Here is a 25,370-nt window from a genome sequence, read left to right on the forward strand (position 1 = left end):
ACTGGAGCACACCAGAAAGGACTCCATCATCATTCCTTGGTATTCAGAAAAACAAAGCAAAGAAAAATCGTCTTTCTGAATTCCTCTATAACATCTCAACATATCTGCAGAACCAAGACTCCAGAGAGCAGGAAGATGATAGCTGGGACACCTTGCTTCAGCAGTTTCTGCAAGTTCCAGCAGAGAGTGCTCCCACTCTTCCACTCCTAAAGCTGCAAAACTTTCTTGTCTCTCTCAGAGGAAGTCAAAATTGGGCCACCCTCCTCCACTTCTTACAGAGTATTTTCAAGTCCATCAGCAACAGTCAAACTGCTCTTCAGCTGTTAGGACAGAACTGGGAGATGCTGAGTGGTTTGATGGACTCACTGTTTCAGGCTTTTCTCAGTGGAACCTTAACACACACTGGATCAACTCTTCAGGGAGTCTTATGTTCCTTAACGGGTAATACTAATTGTGGCTTTCATCCTGTTCAGATTCTGAAATTGCTATTACCCTTGGAAAAAAATAAGTGGAGGCCTATAGTCAATGTACAATCAGGAATTTCTGTGGCACCACATGGGAAATATAGGCCTTTTAGTATGCTCCCAGAGACTTTAAAAGACAAACATATTAACTCCACTAGATTTAATGCTGCATCCGCACAGGAGGAAGTACAAAATGTCTTGGAAATACTGTACCGTTCGAGGGAGAAGGACAGTGGCACTGAAATTACTGACTCAGATGGGTTCCCAGAAGATCTTGTGTGGAAAGTACTTGAAGATCTTCACTACAATCTTATGAAAAGAATGGAGAGGTCTGTTTATGACAACTTGAACAGAAAAGTTTCCCGCATGACAGGGACATTGATGAATAGGGTGTCAACAGTGATAGGAGTACCTCATTCTGATCAGAATGGAAAGTGCACAGTAGGTAGGTTTTTATTGTATGTAACTCATGTATAAAAATTGAAACTGGCCAGACAGCAGTGCTAATGATCTCCATAGAGGTTCATTGGATTTGGCATTTAATAAGAATATAATTTGTTATTCAGAATTTCCTAAAATGTATGTACTTCAAATTTATGAATATCAAAATTATTAAGGTGTACCAAACACTTTCTCTAACCAACTATTCTATTCATGCCATTTTAATTAAATAGAACAGTTACTAGGGAAACATAATGCTTTACTAAGAGATCCAAAGAGATTAGAATAGATGGATTCTGCACAGAAAATATTTACCGTTATCACAGTGTTACTACTGAAAGAAGTATAGAAGGTACCTTCTAAATGTCTATTTAAACTCACTCATGATAGACAGTGGCAAAACAGGTTAAAACGGTGGCACCTGGTAAAAATACTACTGGCAGTATTGCACATTCCACAATGTCACATGTGGCCACAGTCACTGGCTGCAGTGATTATCAGAAAACAGCAGGCAATGCCACTTTATAACCAACTTGTTTTGTCTGTAAGAAATGTAAATGAGATTTTACTGCATATATTTTTTTCTTGTAAATAATTTTTAGCAACAATCCCATCCTTAATTGATGATAAAGGAATTTGAGCTGATCTCTGACATTTGTGAAGATCATTTCACTAATTTCTAGTTACATTTATGCACACTAGTGTACTCAATTAGTAAAAGATATATTTGCTTCCATTTTACAGGTAACCTGCAGCAACTTCTTTTATGGTGAGTATTATTAAACCTTGCCCTGAGTTTTTGTGTGTGTGTGTTTAAACTTTCTTAGTATATTATTTACTGTATATTATATGTTGCTGTACTCCTGTACTAGTACATACACTACATTAGGACTGTGAACTTTACATACTTATTAACAACAACAAGCATTACAGGAAAAGCAGTGGCAGTTTTACCATATGCTACCCATAGTTCTATTTACCAAGCGGGGCTTCCACTGGCCCTTGCCGCAGCTCCGCTGGCCCCGTTCCCCGACAGTGCGCAGGATGACCTCTAGGTTGTCCTCTGCTGCGTCTGCACCACTATTAATCACCTCCATGTGGTCCGGAATGTATTGCGCAGGTGCAGAACTACTGTGCCTGCACAGTACGTTCCACACCACGCGGAGGTGATTGACAGCGGCGCTCATACAGGCGCAGTAGAGGACGCCTGGAGGACGGCCTGTGCACCGTTGGGGATCAGGGGTCAGCGGAGCTGCGGCGAGGGACATAGCAGCTGTCAGGAGTTGCTTGATGACTCCTTTAAGCAAATCTGGCAATGGAAACTGGGCATTTGATGAACAATATATATAATCAAATCAGATGCTACCTGTACCAAAAGCTGTATGTAAGATTAATGTATAGTTTCATAGATACTAATTAAACCAATCAGGGAATGCAGTCAAGTGAAAGTGAAGGCAAAGGGGGTTGAGCTTCTTCAGCTTCCCTATTCATCAATTAAAGGACCACTATCGCAAAACAATTTATCATTTAAAATACATGAAAACACATAAATAAAAAGCACATTTCTTCCAGAGTAAAATGTTCTATACATTTCTTATCTCTTATGTTGCTGGCACTTAAAGTAGGTAATAGAAATTTGACAGAACTGACAGGTTTTGGAATAGCCCATCTCTTCCTCAAAATCACTTAGTGAACGGCACTTGCTCAGTCCAACTTCCAGAACAGTGCGCAAACAGGTAGGGGAGTCACCAGAATCTTTGTATAGATTATTGCCAGGGATTGCTTTTGTAAACAATTAAGGTAATGCTGAGAATCCCCAACAAAGAGATGGACTAGTCGAAAACCTGTCAGTTCCATTAGATTTCTACTAAGTACTTCAGGTGACAGAAATATAAGAGAAAAGTCATTTATAGCTCATTTTACACTAAAAGAAATACACTTCGTATTTGTATGCGTTTACATGTATTTTAAATGCTAAAATTTTTCGCAATAGTGGTCCTTTAAAGAGAATCTGTATTGTTAAAATCGCTCAAAAGTAAACATACCAGTGCGTTAGGGGACATCTCCTATTACCCTCTGTCACAATTTCGCCGCTCCCCGCCGCATTAAAAGTGGTTAAAAACCGTTTTAAAAGTTTGTTTGTAAACAAACAAAATGGCCACCAAAACAGGAAGTAGGTTGATGTACAGTATGTCCACACATAGAAAATACATCCATACACAAGCAGGCTGTATACACCCTTCCTTTTGAATCTCAAGAGATCATTTGTGTGTTTCTTTCCCCCATGCACTGAAGTTTCAGGCCGCTTTTTTCTTCCTGCAAACAGCTTTGCCCTTGTTTGTAATTCCTCAGTATGTGAAAGCCCAGCCAGCTCAGAGGAGGATTTATCCAGCTAGTAAAAGATAATATAAGAGAGAAGCTGCTCTAATCTAAATAACACACAGGCAGTGTGCAGAGAGGGGCCTGGAAGCGTGAGTTCATAGCAGAACCACAACACTGAAGAACTTGGCAGCCTTCCAGACACAGGCCGACAAGTCTGACAGGGGAAAGATACATTGATTTATTACAGAGACAGTGATAGTATTAAGTGCTGCAGTTAGCCAGAACACATTAGAATAGCTTTTGGAACTTGTAGGATGATAAAAAACAGGTTGCAATTTTTGTTACGGAGTCTCTTTAAGCCATTGATCACATTAAATGACCAACAAAAAGGATTAGGAGGACGAAGGCCAAGGCTAAGATTGCAGGTAAAGGAGCTATTTACATATTGATTTACGCATTTACATTTCTGGAACTAAAAATCACATTGACATGCAGACATGAATGTTTTCACTAAATACTCATTTTTTTATTTAGTTTTCTCGGGGGATCAAATTTTTTTCCCTAACACTAAGTTATTAGCCATTACATGTCTACAAAGGCTTGCCTATATCTGTATTAAAAGGAACCTGAGGTGTGACTGAGACCTTTAGAAGCTGCCATATGTATTTCCTTTTAAACAATTCCAGTTGCCTGGCAGTCCTGCTGATCTGTTTTGGTCAGTATGGTCTAAATCTCACACCTGAAACAATCCTGCAGCTAATCTTATCAGATGTGTCATAAACATGATCTTCATGCTTGTTCAGGGTCTATGGCTAACACTATTTGAGGCAGAGGACGAGCAGGACAGCTAGGCAATTTGCATTATTTAAATGGAAATAAACATGTCATCCTCCATATCCCTCTCACCTTGGGTTCCCTTTGAAGAGTTAAGTTTATTAGGGGGTTTCAGAGGAAACAAGCATTTAGTAGACAATGGCCCATACCTTGTGGTGGCTGGATAGTGTAAGTGGTGGCTGGATAGTGTAATGGTTAAGGGCTCTGCCCCTGACACAGGAGACCTGGGTTTGAATCTCGGCTCTGCCTGTTCAGTAACCCAGCACCTATTCAGTAGGAGACCTTGGGCAAGACTCCCTAACACTGCTACTACCTATAGAGCGCGTCCTAATGGCTGCAGCTCTGGCGCTTTGAGTCCGCCAGGAGAAAAGCGCGATATAAATGTTCTGTGTCTGTGTTTGTGTTACCTTATTTACTTTTCACTTACGTTTTCTCCAATGAGTTATTTTCAAACCTTACCAATAACATACCTTTAAAACTCCCAACACACAAGAAATATCTCAAAATAAGTTTGATAATTTATTACCTACGTTTTAATACTTTTTTCAATTGTTCAATGCTGAAAAGCTATTTTTTAGATAGATTAAAAACTATATCTTGGGAGAAAACTTAATTGGATAGGGGCCAATGGTTGACTACACACACAGTACTATCGCTAGGGAAGTAATTTGGATGCTATTTTAACTTTGAAGGGCATCCACAATTATCACTGCTGATTGTGGGAAGATGATACCTTGATAAGGTCAGAGAGGTAGTTTGAGGGATTAAACTTGATGGGCACATGTCTTTTTTCAATGTAGATAATTATGTAACTACTAGGTAATTATAGAAGAAACTACCATGGACATTCTCAATGATATGTGATGCAACTGCTGATTTCATAGTGGAAATGGAAAGATCCATTTATATTGCTTTACAATTATAAAACAGTTTTGTACATTGTTATCACATTTGGCTGTCACAGTTGCTATCACTATTTTCTTTTGCACAGGGGAATGAAACACAACATATCATGGAATGTCCAGTCACTTGGTTTTACACCGAAAAGTTTCCCATCAGCTCCCCCAGTCTTAACATGTGCTAAAGCTGCTGGGAAAACTGAAGACATCAAAACTCGTATGTCTAAGAGGTCACAGACTGACTTGTGGGAAGAACATCAACCATACACTGAAGTTCTGGAAGCCGTATGCAATGACACTATCCCAGGTTTACCTGGTGTCTCCAATTTCACAGTGTTTTTATACTGCAATCTTTACAATGACACTGGCTACTCAGTAGATACAAGTTACGACCTCCGGGCTGCCTGTTCTGATGCGGCATGGTACCTTGCTTCCATGGAAGAGGACTCGTTTTGGGTGTGGGTGTGCAGAGAATATTTCCCACTTGAATTTAATACTACTGTGTGCAAAAATGCATCCTTTCACAGGAGCAGCCAAGACCCATCACTAATGAAGGACCTGTGTGCTAATGTCCACAACAGCTCTGAGGCAGTCAGAGAACTGCGGAACAATATCAGGTGCTCAGATATTTGGCAAGGAATGTCCATGAACCCCAAAAACATAAAGACATGTCTGTTTGAAAATAAAACACTCTCAGTGGAAAAACTTTGCACCAATGAGTCCTTATCTGGTATGCCAGAGGAGACTAGAACTTGGGTGTTCAAACTATGCCAAAGACAGATGACAAAGATAGTTCTTCGGAATGCAAGCTACCCCTCTTGCAATTACAAAGAATGGGACAGCAATGCTTTTCGAAATGCCACATTGATTGAAGACTGCAAAGGGTTCAATATGAGGGATTTTAAGGACCTTGTTTGCCGAAACGCATCTCTATATTTTTCATTGAAACCCAATCATCCATGGATTGTTAATTACTGCTGGAAAAATGTATCAATGAATGAGAAGTGTTTTCTCCAAAGGCTGGCAGATGTTCTGCCCCTCTCCCTAAGCTTTGATCCGTCCCAGCTCTGTAGAAACCCTGTATCGTACATCCTAGGCCTGGTGTCTCAGCTCTCCCAATGTGATAGCGAGTCCTACAGCTGGGCGCTCAATGTCCAGTATCTATTGAAGCTTCTGGATTTTCTCTTCACTTTCTCAGACTCAGAGCAGATAAGTCAAGAAACAAAGGATAGACTGGGAGAAGCCATCCTCCTCTCTAGCCTTCTGGATAATAGTTCATTCTGGAGTTCTTATAAGACCAATTCATCACTGAGCATTCTGCAAGCTGTAAAGTCGTATTTAGAAAAGGAGAGAAGTGATTCTAACAAGGAGGATCTCCTGAGCTGTTTCAGTGTAAGTTCCCGTTTTGCATTCAGATATTTGTATAAAATTTGCTGTTTGCAGAGATCGTAGCCTTAAATGTGCAAAAAACACATCCAAACACATCCAATTTTCACTGCCCAATGAATGGACAATTTTACCACGTCTATGCAGCATGAGGGCAAAAAGATTTCGAATATTATGAACAGATTGTGCAGGTAAGCTCTCATTCTACATGGAAATGTTAAAATTGGCCTATAAAAATTGGATGTGTGTATCAGGCTTAAATGTTCCCTACAACACAACTGGAGCAAATGAGAAACAATCATTTTTACCTATGGTTGATTTACTACGGTTTAAGAACAGTGGAGCGCACTGAAGACCATAAATGATTCACCAAAATTGGACTGGAGTTAATTTTTTTTTTTTGCAAATTACGTCTTGAAATTTTGATCTACACCTGCGTCATATCAGAATATAATGAGGAAGTTAATGCTGAAATCAAAAGCTTTGTAACTGCAGTCAATTGCATAATGTTGCAGTAAGAACTTAATAATGAACAATTAATACATTTAAGTTATCCTGGAATTATTAAAGATATATTCTTGCAGTATAGACATATTTATGCAAATGCATTAACACAAACTTAAACCTCTTAGCAATATTCAACATATTCTGATATGATCCAAATGTTTTCTGCTTAATAGCAGATATTATTTTAAAATATCCAGTCCAGGTTTACAATCTCAGTAAATCAACCCTCCTGGCTCTGATTTTCTAAGAACTTCAGAGATCTGTGGGGATATTATAAATGCCACAGAAAACCTGGAACGGATATTTCAGAATCTGTCTGTTGCTGTATGCTATGGATGAAAAATAGTTGTGAGTGTGGCAAGGTTAGTAAAATGGCAGTTGCGTTATTGCAGTCTTATGCCGGTGCCCGCAGTGAGAAGATTTAAAGAAGATGAATAAATAAACTCATATGTCCCGGATTTATAAAAAAAAAGTCTCTTGCTGTAGACCCACACAACCACTAATGCTCAAGCCTTTTAGGGACCTTGACAGTGATCTGATCATCTACCCAGGTGAAGACGGCAAGTCTTAACTACTTAATTGCAGGCCATTTTTTTAAAAAGCCTCCCAGATCTGTGCCCTCCTGCGGTCTCAGGGGTTGCTCCACTGTAGTTACACCCCTGGGTGTGGTTGATCTCTTATGATATCCCCACTGGAGATGTTTAGAGATCTGTGGTGATGTCTTAGCTATCTGGTGCTTTGTGTTGTTTCCTTTCCTTTTCTCATTCTGTAAACACAAGATAGACTTCAAATGGTTGCTATGCTCAAACCCAAACAGTGACCATTTCTAGCACCTTGGGGGCAAGCAAAGTATTGTACTAATTATATGAAGGGAATTAGTAAATGTAAGAAAGATGAAAAAAGGTACAGAGCTCAAGCTGAATGAAAACATTATTTAAGACTATCTTACATTTATGGATGACAGGGAGATCGGAACAAACTAAGCCCTTCATGAAAATTCATGATGCCCAACTTTAGGAAATATAGTGTAGTTTGAAGAGTAGTTTGAAGTTTTCAAGTGTGGTAAGGGCTTGAACCTCTGTTGGGTTTTTATCCTCATATTTGAGGTATTCCCTTACTTCCTGTCCAGTCAGGAAGTGGGGAACTCTTTCCAAGAGTGACAGAGACAAATACAACAGTTTTTTGTAGAGCAGGGAGATGTAAGAAACCCCAACACTTTTTTTTATTGCTGGACATTGTTTACTTGTGCATCTCACATGCAGATTTCATGCATTTTGTAACCACTTAAGGACCGGGCTATGTTTTGTAGATCTGTGCTGCGTGGGCTCTCCAGCCCGCAGCACAGATCGTGTAAATAGCAGGGCTATCAGACTTCCCCCCTTTTTTCCCCACTAGGGGGATGACCTGCTGGGGGGGTCTGATCGCTGCCGCTCCGTGCAGTGCCGTATTGATGTAAACACCTACGATTTCTTCCCCGCGTGTTTACAATTAGCCTGCGAGCCGCAATCGGAGGCTTGCAGGCAGTTCATGGAGACACCCTCCGTGAACTGACATGGAACGGCCGTTTCCATGTAAAACCACAAACGACCAGCCGCCGCCTATCGGCGTTAGCTGGTCGTTAAGTGGTTCAGATTATTGAATACATGTCAAAATTATTTCCATCTTATTGACCGCTTCTGGACAGTAGTACTAGTGCAGCGATGCCAACAAGATATTTCCTACAAAGATGCATGGTGGGAAATTTACAGAGGCAGAGGATGCAGGCAATATATAGTTGCAGGAAGTGTTTCTAATGCTAAAACTAGAAAAACTACTGCAAATGTGGAAATCTTAAATAATTTACTGCATTCTATGACATATCACTACAATGCATTTTTTACTAAGAAACTAAAGTAAGTTTTGATTTGCTGTAAATGAGAGGAGACAAAAAATGTCATTTGTCTGGATACATTTTAGTTGACTACACATATCAGCACAGTTTTGCCATGTCTCTAGATTTGATTTCCAGTCTCGCGTGAAGCATGTAACTAGTGACCAATTGCAAACGCACTGCAATGCAATTGCAATTTTAACCTGCATTTTTACTTGTAGTTCCATGTGAATTTTTATTTTTGATAGTGTGATTGCATTTGCATTTTCCTATTCATTTGTTGGGGACCACATTTAGTATGCAATTTATTTGCATTCCCACTGACTTAAAGGGATTGTCCAGCAAAAAAAAAAAAAAAGAGTTTCACTTACCTGGGGCTTCTACCAGCCCCATGCAGCCATCCTGTGCGCCCGTCGTCACTCACTACTGCTCCGGTCCCAGTCCGCCAGCTAGTTTTGTTTTTGCTGACCTCGAGGGTCCGTGGGCCGCATTGCATACATTTTTACGCATTCCCGCTGGTGCAGGAACATTAACACATATGTTTTTACACGTTGAACCAGTAACGCGTAAAAACGTATGTGTGAGGATCCGCTCGGCTGCCTGCGCAGGCAGGCAGCCTTTTGACCACTGTTCAGGTCTGCATTCTGCAGGTCTCTGGAAGAGAGACCTTTTGTCAGTTTTGCAGCTTGCTGCTGAGGAATTTGCATACGTTTGTCATGCAGATTGCCTAGCCACATCCTTTGTAGGCTTGCTCTATAAAAACTATGTGATATCACAGACCTGGTGTGGTCATAAGGGTTAGTCCTGTGTAACACTCCTGAAGTGTCAGCCTTGCTCATTGTTTGAAGATTAGCTTAGAGTAATTCCTGGGACTGCACTAGGCAGGTTCCCTAGTGCAGTTAGGATTGCATATCTGTTTTGTTTGTCTGTTGCGATTGTCCTGTCCCTGCGGTGGTCGACAGGAGATCGTTCTGATCCTTGTTCTTGGAGTATAGCTGGAGCAGGAGTTGCTACCAGCTATCTCATCTGCCTGTCTAGCTTGGATCGCACTCGCCTTGTGCTAGTGCTGTGGATCCTTCTGTTCTGTCTTCCTGGATCGCACTAGCCTCATGCGCTAGTGCTGTGGATCCTATCTCTCACTTATTCCTGTTTTCGTGCATCTGTCTTGTCTGCTACGAACGCTTGCTGGAGGCTCGGTGAGGTAACTGTTAAGCAAGCGCTCGCGTCTTCTGTTTCATGTTTGTCTGTCGGTGGTTAGTTAGGCGTGCTTGTCTCTGTTGTGCTTAACACGCGGAGACCGCGCTTAAACGCGTGCACTGTTGCGAATGAGTGCGGTGTTCGCGTTTAGTTAGCGTTTGTTATTTTCCTTATCTTCTCATTGTATTATTTGCTGTGCCTTTGCTACTCTCGTGCTCTGCCTTGCTGTAGCCTTGGGTCACCTCTGGCAATCGCCTCTCTCGCGATTGCGTTCCTACTTCATATCTGCTGTTGTGTATGCACCGTCGCGGGTTGACGACTAGTTTGGTGCACACACATACAATCTGTCCCTGTGCTCATTCTCTTCCGCAATCGCTTCTTTTGCGATTGCGTTCTCACTTGGTTTCTTCTGTTGTGTGTCCACCGTCGCAGGTTGGCGGCTAGATTGGTGGACATACATACATTCCTCATCTGTGCTTATTCGGTCTGGTGTCGCTGTTAGCAATCGCCATCTCTGGCGATTGCCTTCTCACTTTGGGCCTGATTCACAAAGTGGTGATAACTCAGTTATCATGCCTAAAAGACTTTAGGCGTGATAAGCTTTGCACCACTGAGTTAGCACCGTTTTGTGCTCTTTATCGCGCGCAAAGTCCCGCGCGCAAAGTTTTGCGCGTGCAATCGCGCAATTTCGCGCGCAGCTCCCATAGGGTTTAATGGGCGCATCGCGCGCACTGCACCGTGCGACGCAAAACTTTGCGTGCGGGATTTCGCGCGAGTTTCATTTTATCACGCCTAAACTGAGTTTAGGCGTGATAAAGGGCTTTTCACAGGCGTGCAAACACTTTGCACCGCTTTGTGAATCAGGCCCTTTGTCTTCATGGTTGTGTGTTCATCGTCGCAGTGGCGACTAGTGGCGACTAGTTTGGTGGACACACATAAACTCTGTCACTTTGATCTCTCTCTTTCAAGGCTATCTTGCCCTGCGTTTCTTCCCTTCGTGCAATTCCTGTCTGGCGTGTGTGGCAGGGCAGAGGAGCTGTTCCTCTGCACTCCACAGCTCCCTCTGCCGACAGGAATTTCCCTCTACAGGTGCATTGCACCTTTTGCTGGGTTCCCTCAAATTACACGCTTGTGGAGGATTTCTACAGTGTCAGCGCACGTCTTGTGCGCTGATCACGGAGAGAATTCCACAATCGTTACAGTATGTGTTAATGTTCCTGTACCAGCGGCAATGCGTAAAAACATATGCAATATGGCCGCCGACCCCCTAGGTCGGCAAAAACAAAACTATCTGGCGGAGGGGGACTGGAGCAGCAGTGAGTGACTACGAGGGCACAGGATGGCTGCATGGGGCTGGTAGAAGCCCTAGGTAAGTGAAACTCATTTTTTTTTTGCTGGACAATCCCTTTAACCCAGTTACTGAAAAAAAGTTGCAGGGACAGTGAGTGTTCGAGGAAAAATCAAATCACATAGCGGCAATGGCATGATCAGTAAATGTAATATATTACGAAGATCAGATATAGTTAAAAAAAAGACCCCTACAGTTTTAACATTAACTACAACTGAATGTAATAATCAATAATTCAATACCTGCCTCCCTTATTAAACACAATACTAATGCCTGTACACACCATGCAATTTCCCATCAGATGGACAAGTAAAAAAAAAAAAGTCATTATTTCTGACTGGTCCGATCTGATTTCTGATTGCTTTTCTGATCGGTTTTGTGTAGGAGTTATCAGAAAATTGATCAGGAAAATAATCGGAAATAATCGATTTGACTCATCTATCTGACGGTAAATTGTATGGTGTGTACCAAGCATAAGAGAATTTGGGAAGATTAGGTTTAATAATTAGTAATTATTACAGAATAATGCTCCCACTATATTTATTTAATTATAGTGAACTGGGTGTATTTATTTGGGGTATATTTGCTTGCATTTCTTAGGTCATGAATCTAACCCGTGAAAATGCGGCAAAACTCTGTATAGATGTAACATATGTCTAAGTACCCATCTACCTATGTCTATCTGACAGCCCGTACTCTGGGAGCTCATTCAGAAGGAGGAAAATGCTACTGGCTTGGAAGCTCTTCTACAGGTATAGTTCCATGTGTTTTGTATCTCATAGAAATCTGCTTAGATAATGTTCTAGACATGCTATTTCACAGAATGATGTCAGTTAAAGCGTTGGGGGTTGTTTTTACTCAAGTTTTAAGCAGTACATTTATCTCATGATGCAGAGGCAAGCACATATGAGCAATGTTTTGTGTTAATTCTGCATCCATTAATGCCTATTTTCAAACATGTATATATTTATGCATATGAGAGAATTCATTTTAAAATGTCTCATTCTGTATAACAAAATATTCTGGACACCCTTTTAACCACTACAGGCCATTTTACTCTTATAGCCAAGAGCCATTTTCCCCTGTTATCAACTATAGTCGGGATGACTATAGTTGTCCAGATAGACTTAAGTGGTTAAGTTACTGTTTTTAGAAAGAACAACCAAAAATCGCACCAGGAGGATATGAGTATATAAATATAAAGTCCTTTATTAATTACAATGAGCTTGATTCACTAAAGGGTGATAACTGTTTGCACAGCAGTCATCACACGATTTCCACGCATGGCGCTTTGCGCAGTAAAACATTACTCTGTGTGATAAGCGGAGCTTTGCACGCGATCAGCCGTGTGAAGCAAGCGGACGATCACGCGCAAAGCTCCGCTGTGCAAACAGTTAGTGAATCGAGCCCTATGGGAGACAATTACAAACATTTAAAACAAAGAGAATAAAAGACTTTGGTGGATAAGCTGTGTTTTTTTATGAGAATTTTCACATTATGATAACCTTGAGAGAGAAACGTTTTTTCTATGAAAGGTTACTGAAAGAGTTAATAGACTGTTTAACGTTGTTATGAGGCTTATCATTTTCATGCCACAGTGCTTTCCACACTAATAGTAGAGGATATGAATGAACAAACACAGAGTACAGTTTTTATATACAACAACAGTGACTCCAAACAATGCGGATTAAGAGCTGTGTGTGAACTCTGGGTGGCATGCGGGTGGTGTGCATCCACTTTAAACCTGAATTATAGCCCCAGTGTGCTCTGGCTGTAATAGGTTTGTAAGTTACATAGTTACATAGTTATTTGGGTTGAAAAAAGACATACGTCCATCAAGTTGCAAGAATAGGAAGAGAGGTCGGCATTGCTTTTTATTTTGCAGTCGTTACGTGCATAGACAAATGATAAATCACAGTGCAGGTGTATTCTTAAAATACCGGTGCACGTTGGCGGTTGAGTGGCGGTGGGTGCGCCCTGAGGCCTCACGGCCATTGTGCGTGGTCAACGCTTCTATGCTTCACGTGCCCTGCACCCACTGCTGCTCAGCCGTCAACCTGAGGTTGGGATCTCCTCAGAGCCAGGGAAGTGGTGGTGCCAATGCACTATCCAGTAGTAAGAGCCAAAATCATTTTATTTTATAATTTTTCCCCCTTTTGCATCCAGCAGGCGTCTCAGTCTCTGCTCCTAGAAAGTAGCTGAACCCCCGTGCACCCCCTTAATGTCATGTGTGAAATGCAGCAGTAATGCATGAAGAGCAGTAGGGCAGCTCCGACTGATCTGCTCATTGAAATCACACCTTCCTTCTACAGTCTGAAAGCCACCGTGGGAAGAATACCCAAAATAAAAGAAGTAAAAAAGCGCTATCAGCTTGAAATCATGCTATTATGTTTTGTATTTTCTGTGCTCACACTGCATAGTCTTTGCAAGACCACTCCATTTTTTTGTTGGACTGGGTTCAACATTGTACATCTCATTTATAACAGGAATACTTGCAGATGCCTAAAGAAGGGTTCCAGAAGGTCCTAATGTCAGCAGAAAATGATGCAGTGGAAAGATTCCTCTCACTGATGCATCGCTCATGGCCCAGAATTCAGGTTGGCAGCACCGGAGAAGAGTTAAAGAGGATATGAGTTATTGTGTAATATGTACACTACCTGCTAATGATTAAAGGGGCACTACAGCGAAAAACTGTAAAATTTTAAATATGTACAAACATATACAAATAAGAAGTACATCTTTTCCAGATTAAAATGAGCCATAAATTACTTTTCTCCTACTTACAGTAGGTAGTAGAAATCTGACAGAAGTGACAGGTTTTGGACTAGTCCATTTCTTCATAGGGGATTCTCAGGGATTTATTTTCAAAAGCACTTAGTGAGTGGCAGTTGCTCTGTCCAACTGCCAAAAAACTGTGTAGCGAGCAGGGAAGCTGGCCAGCATCATTGTTTAAATCCTTTTTAGGGAATATCTTTATAAAGAATAAAAGCCATGCTGAGTATCCCCTATGAAGAGATGGACTAGTTCAAAACCTGTCGCTTCTGTCAGATTTCTACTGCCAAGTGTAAGTGACAGCAGCATAGGAGAAAAGTAATTTATGGCTCATTTTACTCTGAAAAAAATGTACTTCTTATTTGTTTAGGTTTGCACATATTTTAAATTTTACAATTGTTTGCCATAGTGCCCCTTTAAGAATGACAATGTAAAATGGAGTATATTTACAAGTTTGATGACATACAGCCTGTGCAGTGAGAACTGGTAGTCGGAGTGTCACTGGATGACTTATGCTGTATGTTAAATTACACTGGAGGTAGAGGTTGACCTAGGAAACTTTTCTCATTGCCACCATAGGACAAATTGATTTGCCTTTCAATAAATAAAGGAAGGTTACCTCATATAGGGGTCCCCTTTACAATTTTCCAATTCAAGGACATCAAGGAATTCAAACATGTTGAACTTTTTGAGCCCACTTCATTTTTTATCTCCTAAGTTTTCTTTCAGGTAATATTTCACATGTTATCAATAAAAAGCATTTTAAGCCACCCCACCTGCAAGCAAGAGAATACTCAGAATGCTGTAATTTTAGCAGTACTTTTTTTGCCAACTTATTTTTATTTTTTTTAAAGAGTCTTTATTTATATAAAGTAGGGATGATACAGAAGAAAGCATGTCACAAACTTTCACATCAGAACAAACATTGTAGTGAACTATAATAAGGTCCAGGACCTAAGATCAGGGGCCATATGCAATTCACTTTTTCACCTGAGTTTTCTCCTGGGATATAATTTTTCATCTTCAAATTAAAATAACTTTCCAGCACTTTTCAACTAAAAAGGTATGAACAAGAAAATGAAAAAGTACTATCAAAATAATTTTTAGCATTTTCTTGCTTTCTCATGGCTTAAAATGCATGTTATTGGCAAATTTAAAAATATCACCCAGGAGAAAACTCAGGTGAAAAAATGAATTGCATATGGGCCTAAGCGTGTTAGGAAAATTACCGTAACCGACATATAAACAATAAGTTCAACTATTGAGAACTTGAACCATCAGGACCCTGAGAACCTCAAAGTGAAAGTTGGCTCTGAGTTATAAGATTAGACAGGGTGTTGAGCACAGGGGATAAATTCCTTCCCTTTATACCCTCAATCTGCCAAAGCCATACAATAACATTTGGAGATTATCCAGGTATAACCATAAAATATTTTTTGGTACCTTTTTAGTTGCTGAGTGCTAAAAAGTTATTTTAAACAGAAGATTAAAATTATCTCCAAGGAGAAAACTTTGAAAATTGAATTTGATCAGGCCCATTGGCCCATATGCAATTCACTTTTTCACCTGAGTTTTCTCCTAGGAGATAATTTCTCATCTTCTATTTAAAACAACTTTCCAGCACTTCTCAACTAAAAAAAGTACCAAAAAGTAATTGAAAAGGTACTATCAAAATTATATTGAGTATTTTCTTGCTTGCTGATGGTTTAAAATGAATTTTATTGACAAATTTAAAAATATGACCTTGGAGAAAACTCAGGTGAAAAAGTGAATTGTATATGGCCCAATGTTGTATTTTAATCTCTTTTTACACCTCCATAACTGTACCATTTATGGCTCATATGCAATTAACTTTTTCACCTAAGTTTTCTCCTAGGTGAAATTTTCAAATTTGTCGAGAAAATGTCTTTTAAATCACTAGAAAGCAAAAAAAATACTCAAAATAATTTTGATAGTACTTTTTCCATTGAAAAGTGCTAAAAAGTTATTCTAAATTAAAGAAGAAAAATTATCTCCTGGGAGAAAAGTCAGGAGAAAAAGTGAATTGCATATGGCCCTATGTGTCATTCACCTCCATACTGATGGCTGAAATTAATTGAAACAGAGGCCCATATGCAATTAACTTTTTCTCCTGAGTTTTCTCCAAGGTGATATTTTTAAACTTGTCAATGAAATGCCTTTTAAGCCACCAGCAAGCAAGAAAATACACAAATTAATTTTAATAGTACTTTTCCACTTACTTTTTGGTACTTTTTTAGTTAAAAAGTGTTGGAGAGTTATTTTAATCGAAAATGAAAAATGATCTCCTAGGAGAAAACTCAGGTGAAAAAGTGAATTGCATATGGCCCAGAAGGTGGAACATTATTTCCTAGGAGAAAACTTGAAATATTGAATAAGGCCCATTGTCTACTCCTGATTATAGCCCAGTATAAATCAAAGACAAACCAATAAATCATATTGTGTGACATTTGTTGTATAGAAATTAACCATTTCACCTTATGCATCAGTGCAATTTTGACCTCCCATTCATTCGCTAATAACTTTATCACTACTTATCACAATTTATTGATCTATATCTTGTTTTTTCTGCCACGAATTAGGCTTTCTTTGTGAGGTACATTTTGCTAAGAATTATTTTTTTATAAATGCATTTTTACAGGAATATTAACAAAAAAATTGAAAAAAATCATTATTTCTTAGTTTTCGGCCATTATAGCTTTAAAATAATACATGCTACCATAATTAAAATATATTTGTGTTTTATTTGCTCGTTTGTCTTGGTTATTACACCATTTAAATTTTGTCCCTATCACAATGTATGGCACCAATATTTTATTTGGAAATAAAGGTGCATTTTTTCAGTTTTGCATCCATCACTATTTACAAGCTTATAATTTAAAAAATGTTCGTGGTATACCCCCTTCACATGCATATTTAAAAAGTTCAGACCCTTAGGTAACTATTTGTTTTTTTGTTTTTCATTGTAATTTTTTTTTCCATTAAAAATTTATTTGGGTAATTTTTTGGTGTTGGGAAATAAACAGTTTATTTTTTAACCACTTCCCGACCGCCTAACGCACAGGGGCGGCCAGGAAGTGGACCCTGCAAGGACCAGCTCACCCACAGAGGCGGCGGTCCTTGTAGGGGCATGGGCGGAGCGATCACGTCATCCGTGACGCGATCCTCCGCCGGCGCCTGACTCCGTTCACCCGTCGCAACATCCCGCCGGCCATACGGAAGCGCCGGCGGGATGTTAACCCGACGATTGCCGCATACAAAGTGTATAATACACTTTGTAATGTTTACAATGTGTATTATACAGGCTGCCTCCTGCCCTGGTGGTCCCAGTGTCTGAGGGACCACCAGGGCAGGCTGCAGCCACCCTAGTCTGCACCCAAGCACACTGATCTCCCCCCCCCCTGCCCCCTGATCGCCCACAGCATCCCTCAGACCCCCCCCCCTCCCACCCCCCAGATCCCTGTTTACACCCAATCACCCCCCTAATCACCCATCAATCACTCCCTGTCAATGCTATTTTTTTTAAACTGCCCCCTGGGGACTCCTGATCACCCCCCCCCCCCCAGTGTACTGTATACCTCTATCCCCCTGATCACCTGTCAATCACCTGTCAATCACCCATCAATCACCCATCAATCACCCCCTGTCACTGCCACCCATCAATCAGCCCCTAACCTGCCCCTTGCGGGCAATCTGATCACCCACCCACACCAATAGATCGCCCGCAGATCAGTCGTCAGATCACCTCCCAAGTGCAGTGTTTACATCTGTTCTCTACCCTAAACACCCACTAATTACCCATCAATCACCCCCTATCACCACCTGTCACTGTTACCCATCAGATCAGACCCTAATCTGCCCCTTGCGGGCACCCAATCACCCGCCTACATGCTCAGATTGCCCTCAGACCCCCCCTTATCAATTCACCAGTGCATTAGTTACATCTGTTCTTCCCTGTAATAACCCACTGATCACCTGTCAATCACCCATCAATCACACCCTGTCACTGCCACCCATCAATCACCCCCTGGCACTGCCACCCATCAATTAGCCCCTAACCTGCCCCTTGCGGGCAATCTGATCACCCACCCACACCAATAGATCACCCGCAGATCCGACGTCAGATCACCTCCCAAGTGCAGTGTTTACATCTGTTCTCTACCCTAAACACCCACTAATTACCCATCAATCACCCCCTATCACCACCTGTCACTGTTACCCATCAGATCAGACCCTAATCTGCCCCTTGCGGGCACCCAATCACCCGCCTACACGCTCAGATTGCCCTCAGACCCCCCCTTATCAATTCGCCAGTGCATTAGTTACATCTGTTCTTCCCTGTAATAACCCACTGATCACCTGTCAATCACCTGTCAATCACCCATCAATCACCCCCTGTCACTGCCACCCATCAATCACCCCCTGGCACTGCCACCCATCAATCACCCCCTAGCACTACCACCCATCAATCAGCCCCTAACCTGCCCCTTGTGGGCAATCTGATCACCCACCCACACCAATAGATCGCCCGCAGATCTGACGTCAGATCACCTCCCAAGTGCAGTGTTTACATCTGTTCTCTACCCTAAACACCCACTAATTACCCATCAATCACCCCCTATCACCACCTGTCACTGTTACCCATCAGATCAGACCCTAATCTGCCCCTTGCGGGCACCCAATCACCCGCCTACACGCTCAGATTGCCCTCAGACCCCCCCTTATCAATTCGCCAGTGCATTAGTTACATCTGTTCTTCCCTGTAATAACCCACTGATCACCTGTCAATCACCCATCAATCACCCCCTGTCACTGCCACCTATCAATCACCCCCTGGAACTGCCACCCATCAATCACCCCCTGTCACTGCCACCCATCAATCAGCCCCTAACCTGCCCTTGCGGGCAATCTGATCACCCACCCACACCAATAGATCGCCCGCAGATCCGACATCAGATCACCTCCCAAGTGCATTGTTTACATCTGTTCTCTCCTCCAAACACCCACTAATTACCCATCAATCACCCCCTGTCACTGCTATCCATCAGATTAGTAGCAAATATATCGGCGCCAAGGGACAATGGAACCGCCGCTGAGAAGAACAATGTCCAAAAGTTCAGAAGTCAGGCATACATCAAAGGTCAGCGCAGGTTTAGAAAGTCATTATATGTAGGGAATGGTAAATTCTTCACCACAATATATCAAATGCCCAAAGTCCAATGAGTACCTTTAGGATTTCACAGGTCATTTTGAGAAATTTTGTTTCAAGACTACTCCTCACAGTTTAGGGCCCCTAAAATGCCAGGACAGTATAGGAACCCCACAAATGACTCCATTTTAGAAAGAAGACACCCCAAGGTATTCTGTTATTAGTACGGTGAGTTCATAGAAGATTTTATTTTTTGTCACAAGTTAGCGGAAATTGATTTTTATTGGTTTTTTTCACAAAGTGTCATTTTTCACTAACTTGTGACAAAAAATAAAATCTTCTATGAATTCACCGTACTACTAACGGAATACCTTGGGGTGTCTTCTTTCTAAAATGGGGTCATTTGTGGGGTTCCTATACTGTCCTGGCATTTTAGGGGCCCTAAACCGTGAGGAGTAGTCTTGAAACGAAATTTCTCAAAATGACCTGTGAAATCCTAAAGGTACTCATTGGACTTTGGGCCCCTTAGCGCAGTTAGGGTGCAAAAAAGTGCCACACATGTGGTATCGCCGTACTCAGGAGAAGTAGTATAATGTGTTTTGGGGTGTATTTTTACACATACCCATGCTGAGTGGGAGAAAGACCTCTGCAAATGGACAATTGTGTGTAAAAAAAAAATTAAAAAATTGTCATTTACAGAGATATTTCTCCCACCCAGCATTGGTATGTGTAAAAATACACCCCAAAACACATTATACTACTTCTCCTGAGTACGGCAATACCACATGTGTGGCACTTTTTTGCAGCCTAACTGCGCTAAGGGGCCCAAAGATCAATGAGCACCTTTAGGCTTTACAGGGGTGCTTACAAATTAGCACCCCCCAAAATGCGAGGACAGTAAACACACCCCACAAATGACCCCATTTTGGAAAGTAGACACTTCAAGGTATTCAGAGAGGGGCATGGTGAGTCCGTGGCAGATTACATTTTTTTTTTGTCGCAAGTTATTAAATTTTACTTTATTTGAAAAATGTCAGCACAGAAAGTTAAAAAAAAGCATTTTTTTGCCAAAATTCATGTCTTTTTTGATGAATATAATAAAAAGTAAAAATCGCAGCAGCAATCAAATAGCACCAAAAGAAAGCTTTATTAGTGACAAGAAAAGGAGCCAAAATTCATTTAGGTGGTAGGTTGTATGAGCGAGCAATAAACCGTGAAAGCTGCAGTGGTCTGAATGGAAAAAAAGTGCCTGGTCCTTAAGGGGGGTAAAACCCATGGTCCTCAAGTGGTTAATGTTATACTGTGTGTAAATTGCCTTGAAAAATGTATGTAGACGTAGTTTTACTATTTGGCCACAAGATGGCCACCTTGAGTATTTATTCCTGGCTGGGAAACATTTTTTTTGCAGAAAGACTGAGGCCTTTGATAAGAGACCGTCGGTTTTTCTGCTGGGGACTTAGATCGGTGAACTGACCCCAGGGCTACCGGGGAACAGCACTGGGGCACGCCCGCGATCGCGCGGGAGCGCGCCGAATCGTGGCACCACAACAGAGCAGCCGCCTGAACATGATGATCACGTTTGGGCGGCTGAAATGGATAATTATGTTACATAATGCACTGACCTTTATTCATTCTTCTTTGTGCAGGTGTCTCGGCCAGATGAGAAAGGATTAGAGACTTTGACCTCAATGGTCATCCAAAAGTTTCCTCGTGTTACAGCTCAAATATTTGTGGATCTATCTCAGTTCATTCCATTTATGTCCATTTCTGACATTGTCAGTTTTCCACTCTCCCTCTTAGCCAATCAGAGTGTGTAAGTTGCCACTTTTGTACTAGCTGAAATACTTTATCTCAAAGATGGGCTTTAAAGTGTTTTTCCAGTCGACAGTATACTGGTAAAAATGATCATTACAAATGCTGCCATCAATGTGTTAAGGTAGTTATCTGGTTTTCATGCTTCTACTGACAGTTCAGAATGCCCAGGAACTTACCCAGGTATTTCCCGTTGTGAAATCTGTACACAGCGCCGAGCTGCATGCCAGTGCAGTATCCCACCTGGAACGAGATATTTATGCAAATGTGAATAATTATGGAGCCACCGCCCATATCCAAAGTTAGAAGTAACTAGACAGGTTCCTAGGCACTCTGTAGGCCACACAAATCATGTTCAGTAGAAGCAAGATAACTTGAGTAACTGACTTACCACATTTGTGGCAGCATCTGAGGAGAGACCAATTGTTACAAAAAGAGAAAAAAAATGGTGATGGCCACAACCTGTACTTTGAAAATGTTGCAGATAGCCTTTATTCCTAAATTGTAAAAAAAATAAGATTTCTGTATGTCTTCACAAAAACATTAAAAACATGTAAAAGGGTCACTGGGGTGGACCGCCTCTAACAAAACACACACGTCTCAATACCTTTCACACCGCGGCCGGATCTAACTTGTTGAGATTACTTAATTAGTGGTGCAGAAAATGTATTTCCTCGCACAGAAAAAAAAAAGTCCCACACTTATTCCATCTTCAGCTTATACCACAAACTCCTGCTGCATGGACTCTTTAAGCATGAGGATTTGATTTAACATACCCATTATGAGGTGAGTTACCTCAATATGAGTGTTATAAATGTGGTTGGGCACCTTGATTAATTCCAGTAAGGATGACATTTACCACAAGATTTTACTCACACCATCACCTGGGTGAATGCACAGGGCATCACACTGGACAGTCATGCATTTCTCCACAGAAAGCCTCATCTGATATTTCATGGCAGGGTCGATCATCACCGGTGGGGACATCAGTGCTGCTGTTTTTGCCTGCGGTCTACCTGCTCTGAATCCAAACACCCAGCTGAGATCAGCGTGAGCTAAGGAGACTGAGCACGCTGGACCGCTAGACAGTTACATTAACAGAGGGAAACCTCAGGATCCTATTGAGTCTTCTCTCGCTGATTTCAAGCCCCCGTTGCTGAGCGTGGCTACCCATGCATTTGCAATACCACGGAGCTCCGGCTTACTGAGCATACGTGGGTTGGCTGAGTCGGCTATTGTTTGGCCTTGCTGGTGGAAGAAGAGCTCTGTGGCCCTGATATGATTAGCGACAATGCATTGTCGCTAATCTTCTGGGGGGGGGGGGGGGGGCGTGCTCAGCAACGGGAGACATCAGAGCAGGGAGGGAAGCCTCAATAGGTTCCTAAGGCTTCCTTCTCTTTAGGTAAGTATCTAATTTTGTACCTGAGCTTAGGCTCGGGTGCTCTTTAAAGAGGAACTCCAGTGAAAATAATGTAATAAAAAAAGTGCTTCATTTTTTACAATAATTATGTATAAATGATTTAGTCAGTGTTTGCTCATTGTAAAATCTTTCCTCTCCCAGATTCACATTCTGACATGTATTACATGGTGACATTGTTACTGTGGGCAGGTTATGTAGCTGCTTCTAGCTGTTCTGGCCATTACAGACAGCTGTAAGCAGCTATTTCCTGTCTGTGAACATTGTTACATTGTGGCAGTTTGCCCAGAGTACCGCGGTCCCAGAGCTTCTTGTGGGAGGGGTTTCACCACAATATCAGTCATACAGCGCCCCCTGATGGTCTGTTTGTGAAATGCAATAGATTTGTCATGTAAAAGGGGGTATCAGCTACTGATTGGGATAAAGTTAAGTTCTTGGTCGGAGTTTCTCTTTAAGTAGAAACAAGATAATCTGAGTAACTGGCTTACCACATTTGTGGCAGCATTTGAGGAGATACATACATTTACCAGTTTATTTTCGATTAACGGTGGAAATAAACTTGAAAGAGCAATTAGATTTGGTGCATTGAGGTAGGGTTACCTGTTCATGCAATGCTTATGAAAATTTCAACAGCTTTCGTATAAAATGTATATTTCTGATTCTGATATATATTTCATTGTTGAGTACAATGTTATCCTGCTACAAACAAAACTATAAGTGCATTACTGTTTATGTATGTGATCCCTTTATACATGCATCTTTTGCTGAAAAGAAATAATTTGTTTTAGATTAGAAGCAATTAGAATCCACAGTCCAGATATGAAGATTGCTCAGAAGCGTGCATTGGCAAAACGCCTCCTGCAAGCTAACACATATGGTGACATCCTGTCATGGCCTCCTCACTTCCTGACATCCATCCAGTCGCTGCTCCCCTACCTGCCCTTCTGTCATTTCATCCAGCTGAGTTCAGATCAGGTCAGTACTGTGTGTCTTTTTTCCACATGCAGAAACAAATTTGTGGTTTATGTAAGTACAAAGTTCCTGTGCTTTTTATTAGGTTAGAAAGACAATACAGCAACTTCAAGTGAGGATCTAGGAACACATTCCCTCAATAGTAATGGGTAAACATTGCCCAAGACTGATGGACGTTTTTAATGCTGGGGCCTTCATTGGAGGCTTTTATGTTGGTCAAAGCCTCTGATGAAATGCCCAGTGTGAAACAACCGTCAGGCCTGGAACCCACTACAAATCGCAAAGCGCTATCGCAAATTGCTAGCGTTTTTATTAGTGTTTTGTAAGCGACGCTATCGCAATTGCTAACGTTTTTCTTAGTGTTTTGTAAGCGATTTAATGAGCGTTTTCCGGCGATTTTGGTAGCGATTTTGAAAAGTGTACGTTTTTACCAGTGATTGTGATAGCGATTTGCGATTTGCGATTAGCGATTTTAATTCTGATTGGTCCTTTCAAATTATTATTATTTTTGTTTTTTAGTTTGCAGTCATTTGAAATCTCACACAAATTACTATGTGTAGTGATTTGTGAGCGATTTGTCAGCACTTATATACTTTACATTGAAGCGCAAACACCCCCAAAATGCTGCATGTCCTGCGAATGCAATTTTGCTAATCGCAATCGCTACTGTGGAATTTGTTACATTTATTTACGTTGGCAAAGCATTTAGGGAACTCACTAGTGATTTAAAGTGCTCCCTAAACGCGCCAAAAAACCTCTAGTGGGTTCCAGGCCTCAGGCTCTCTGATTTCAGGCAGGGAGCCTGACGCTCACCGACCACCACCCACCCATCGTCCACCCGCTCTGGTATGTGCATGATCCACTGACATTTACCAATGTGTAATACATACATTGATTTGGTGTGCACAGAATAAATTGTTGTAAGCAGTACTGGCTGTTTATCTCTTCCTTTACTGGTTCTGCACACTTTTGCTATTGGCCTGAGCACACTGCACACTCAGAGCGAAAGCAAGGCCAGATTTATACTTTTCTCGTCCCTAGCCCAAGTATATTGGAGCTCCCCTTCCAAGTGCAGCAGTTCCCCTCCCATTCCATGTGCCACTCCCTCTTCCATGTCTACAATCTCTGTACTGCAGACCCACTCTTTTATGTACAACTCTCTTGGGCTGTCTTTGTGGCCTTTGCAGAAATCCAGCCCTGAGCGGAAGCCATGCAGCCCTCGAACCGCCCTGCCTGCCAGTACACTGTAGTGCCAGCTGCCTTTTATCTACTGATTATTGCATGTTACTGGAGTTAGAGAGTTACCAGGACAACAAAGCAGATGCTGTTCAAATCTGAGCTTATTTCATAATTCATTTAGTAAGGAAAATAAGGAAAATAGCAAAGTGCAGTACTCCATAGCAAGCTGTCAGAATCCAATTTTTAGGAATGTGACTGCAGACAAAAATAATCTGGTCTATTGAAATTTGCACCCTGACATCGGTCTTTTCGCTGCTTTGCTGCATAGATTTGTATCTGTTAAGTGAGTGGAGACAGTGTTGAACATGCATGAGTAGACAGTGTTGAATGACTATAAAAGCGGGCAAACTGACCCATTATTTGTCATCATGAATTTAATTTGATGATCACTATAATGTCGAAGTGATCATGATGGTGGCTGTGTTAATACATTATACATAGGATTATTGTGTTAGGGAAGTGTACAAGTGTGGAATAAAAGACATGAGAGGTACTGACAGTCATACTAATCGCTTGTTTTGTGTCTATCAGATTAAATTGCTGGCAGATGGCTGGAAAGATGTGAACCTGGGGATGATACGAGGACGTTACGTGGCACAGAGCCTGATGAACCAGAGCCAAGATGCAGACCAGATTCAGAGGTAGACAATTGTACTGAACAATGACTTCCCTACTGCTTTCCACATTTGCTGTTCCAGGCTGTATCCTATTGAAAAACATGCT

General features: G+C 41.4%; 1 protein-coding gene across 1 annotated transcript in view; it reads left to right on the top strand.

The window, feature by feature from the left end:
• The first annotated feature begins 578 nt into the window (after positions 1-578).
• The window catches only part of STRC (stereocilin), a 58,869-nt gene continuing 34,077 nt past the window's right edge, over positions 579-25,370 (top strand). The window contains exons 1-8 of the mRNA XM_068273575.1: positions 579-909; positions 1,650-1,674; positions 5,053-6,352; positions 11,958-12,020; positions 13,755-13,865; positions 20,854-21,020; positions 23,225-23,411; positions 25,179-25,288. Coding sequence (XP_068129676.1) covers positions 579-909; positions 1,650-1,674; positions 5,053-6,352; positions 11,958-12,020; positions 13,755-13,865; positions 20,854-21,020; positions 23,225-23,411; positions 25,179-25,288 — 2,294 coding nt within the window. The remainder of the gene's footprint in view (positions 910-1,649; positions 1,675-5,052; positions 6,353-11,957; positions 12,021-13,754; positions 13,866-20,853; positions 21,021-23,224; positions 23,412-25,178; positions 25,289-25,370) is intronic.

This window comes from Hyperolius riggenbachi, chromosome 3 (assembly GCF_040937935.1).
Source record: "Hyperolius riggenbachi isolate aHypRig1 chromosome 3, aHypRig1.pri, whole genome shotgun sequence".
NCBI lineage: Eukaryota > Metazoa > Chordata > Amphibia > Anura > Hyperoliidae > Hyperolius > Hyperolius riggenbachi.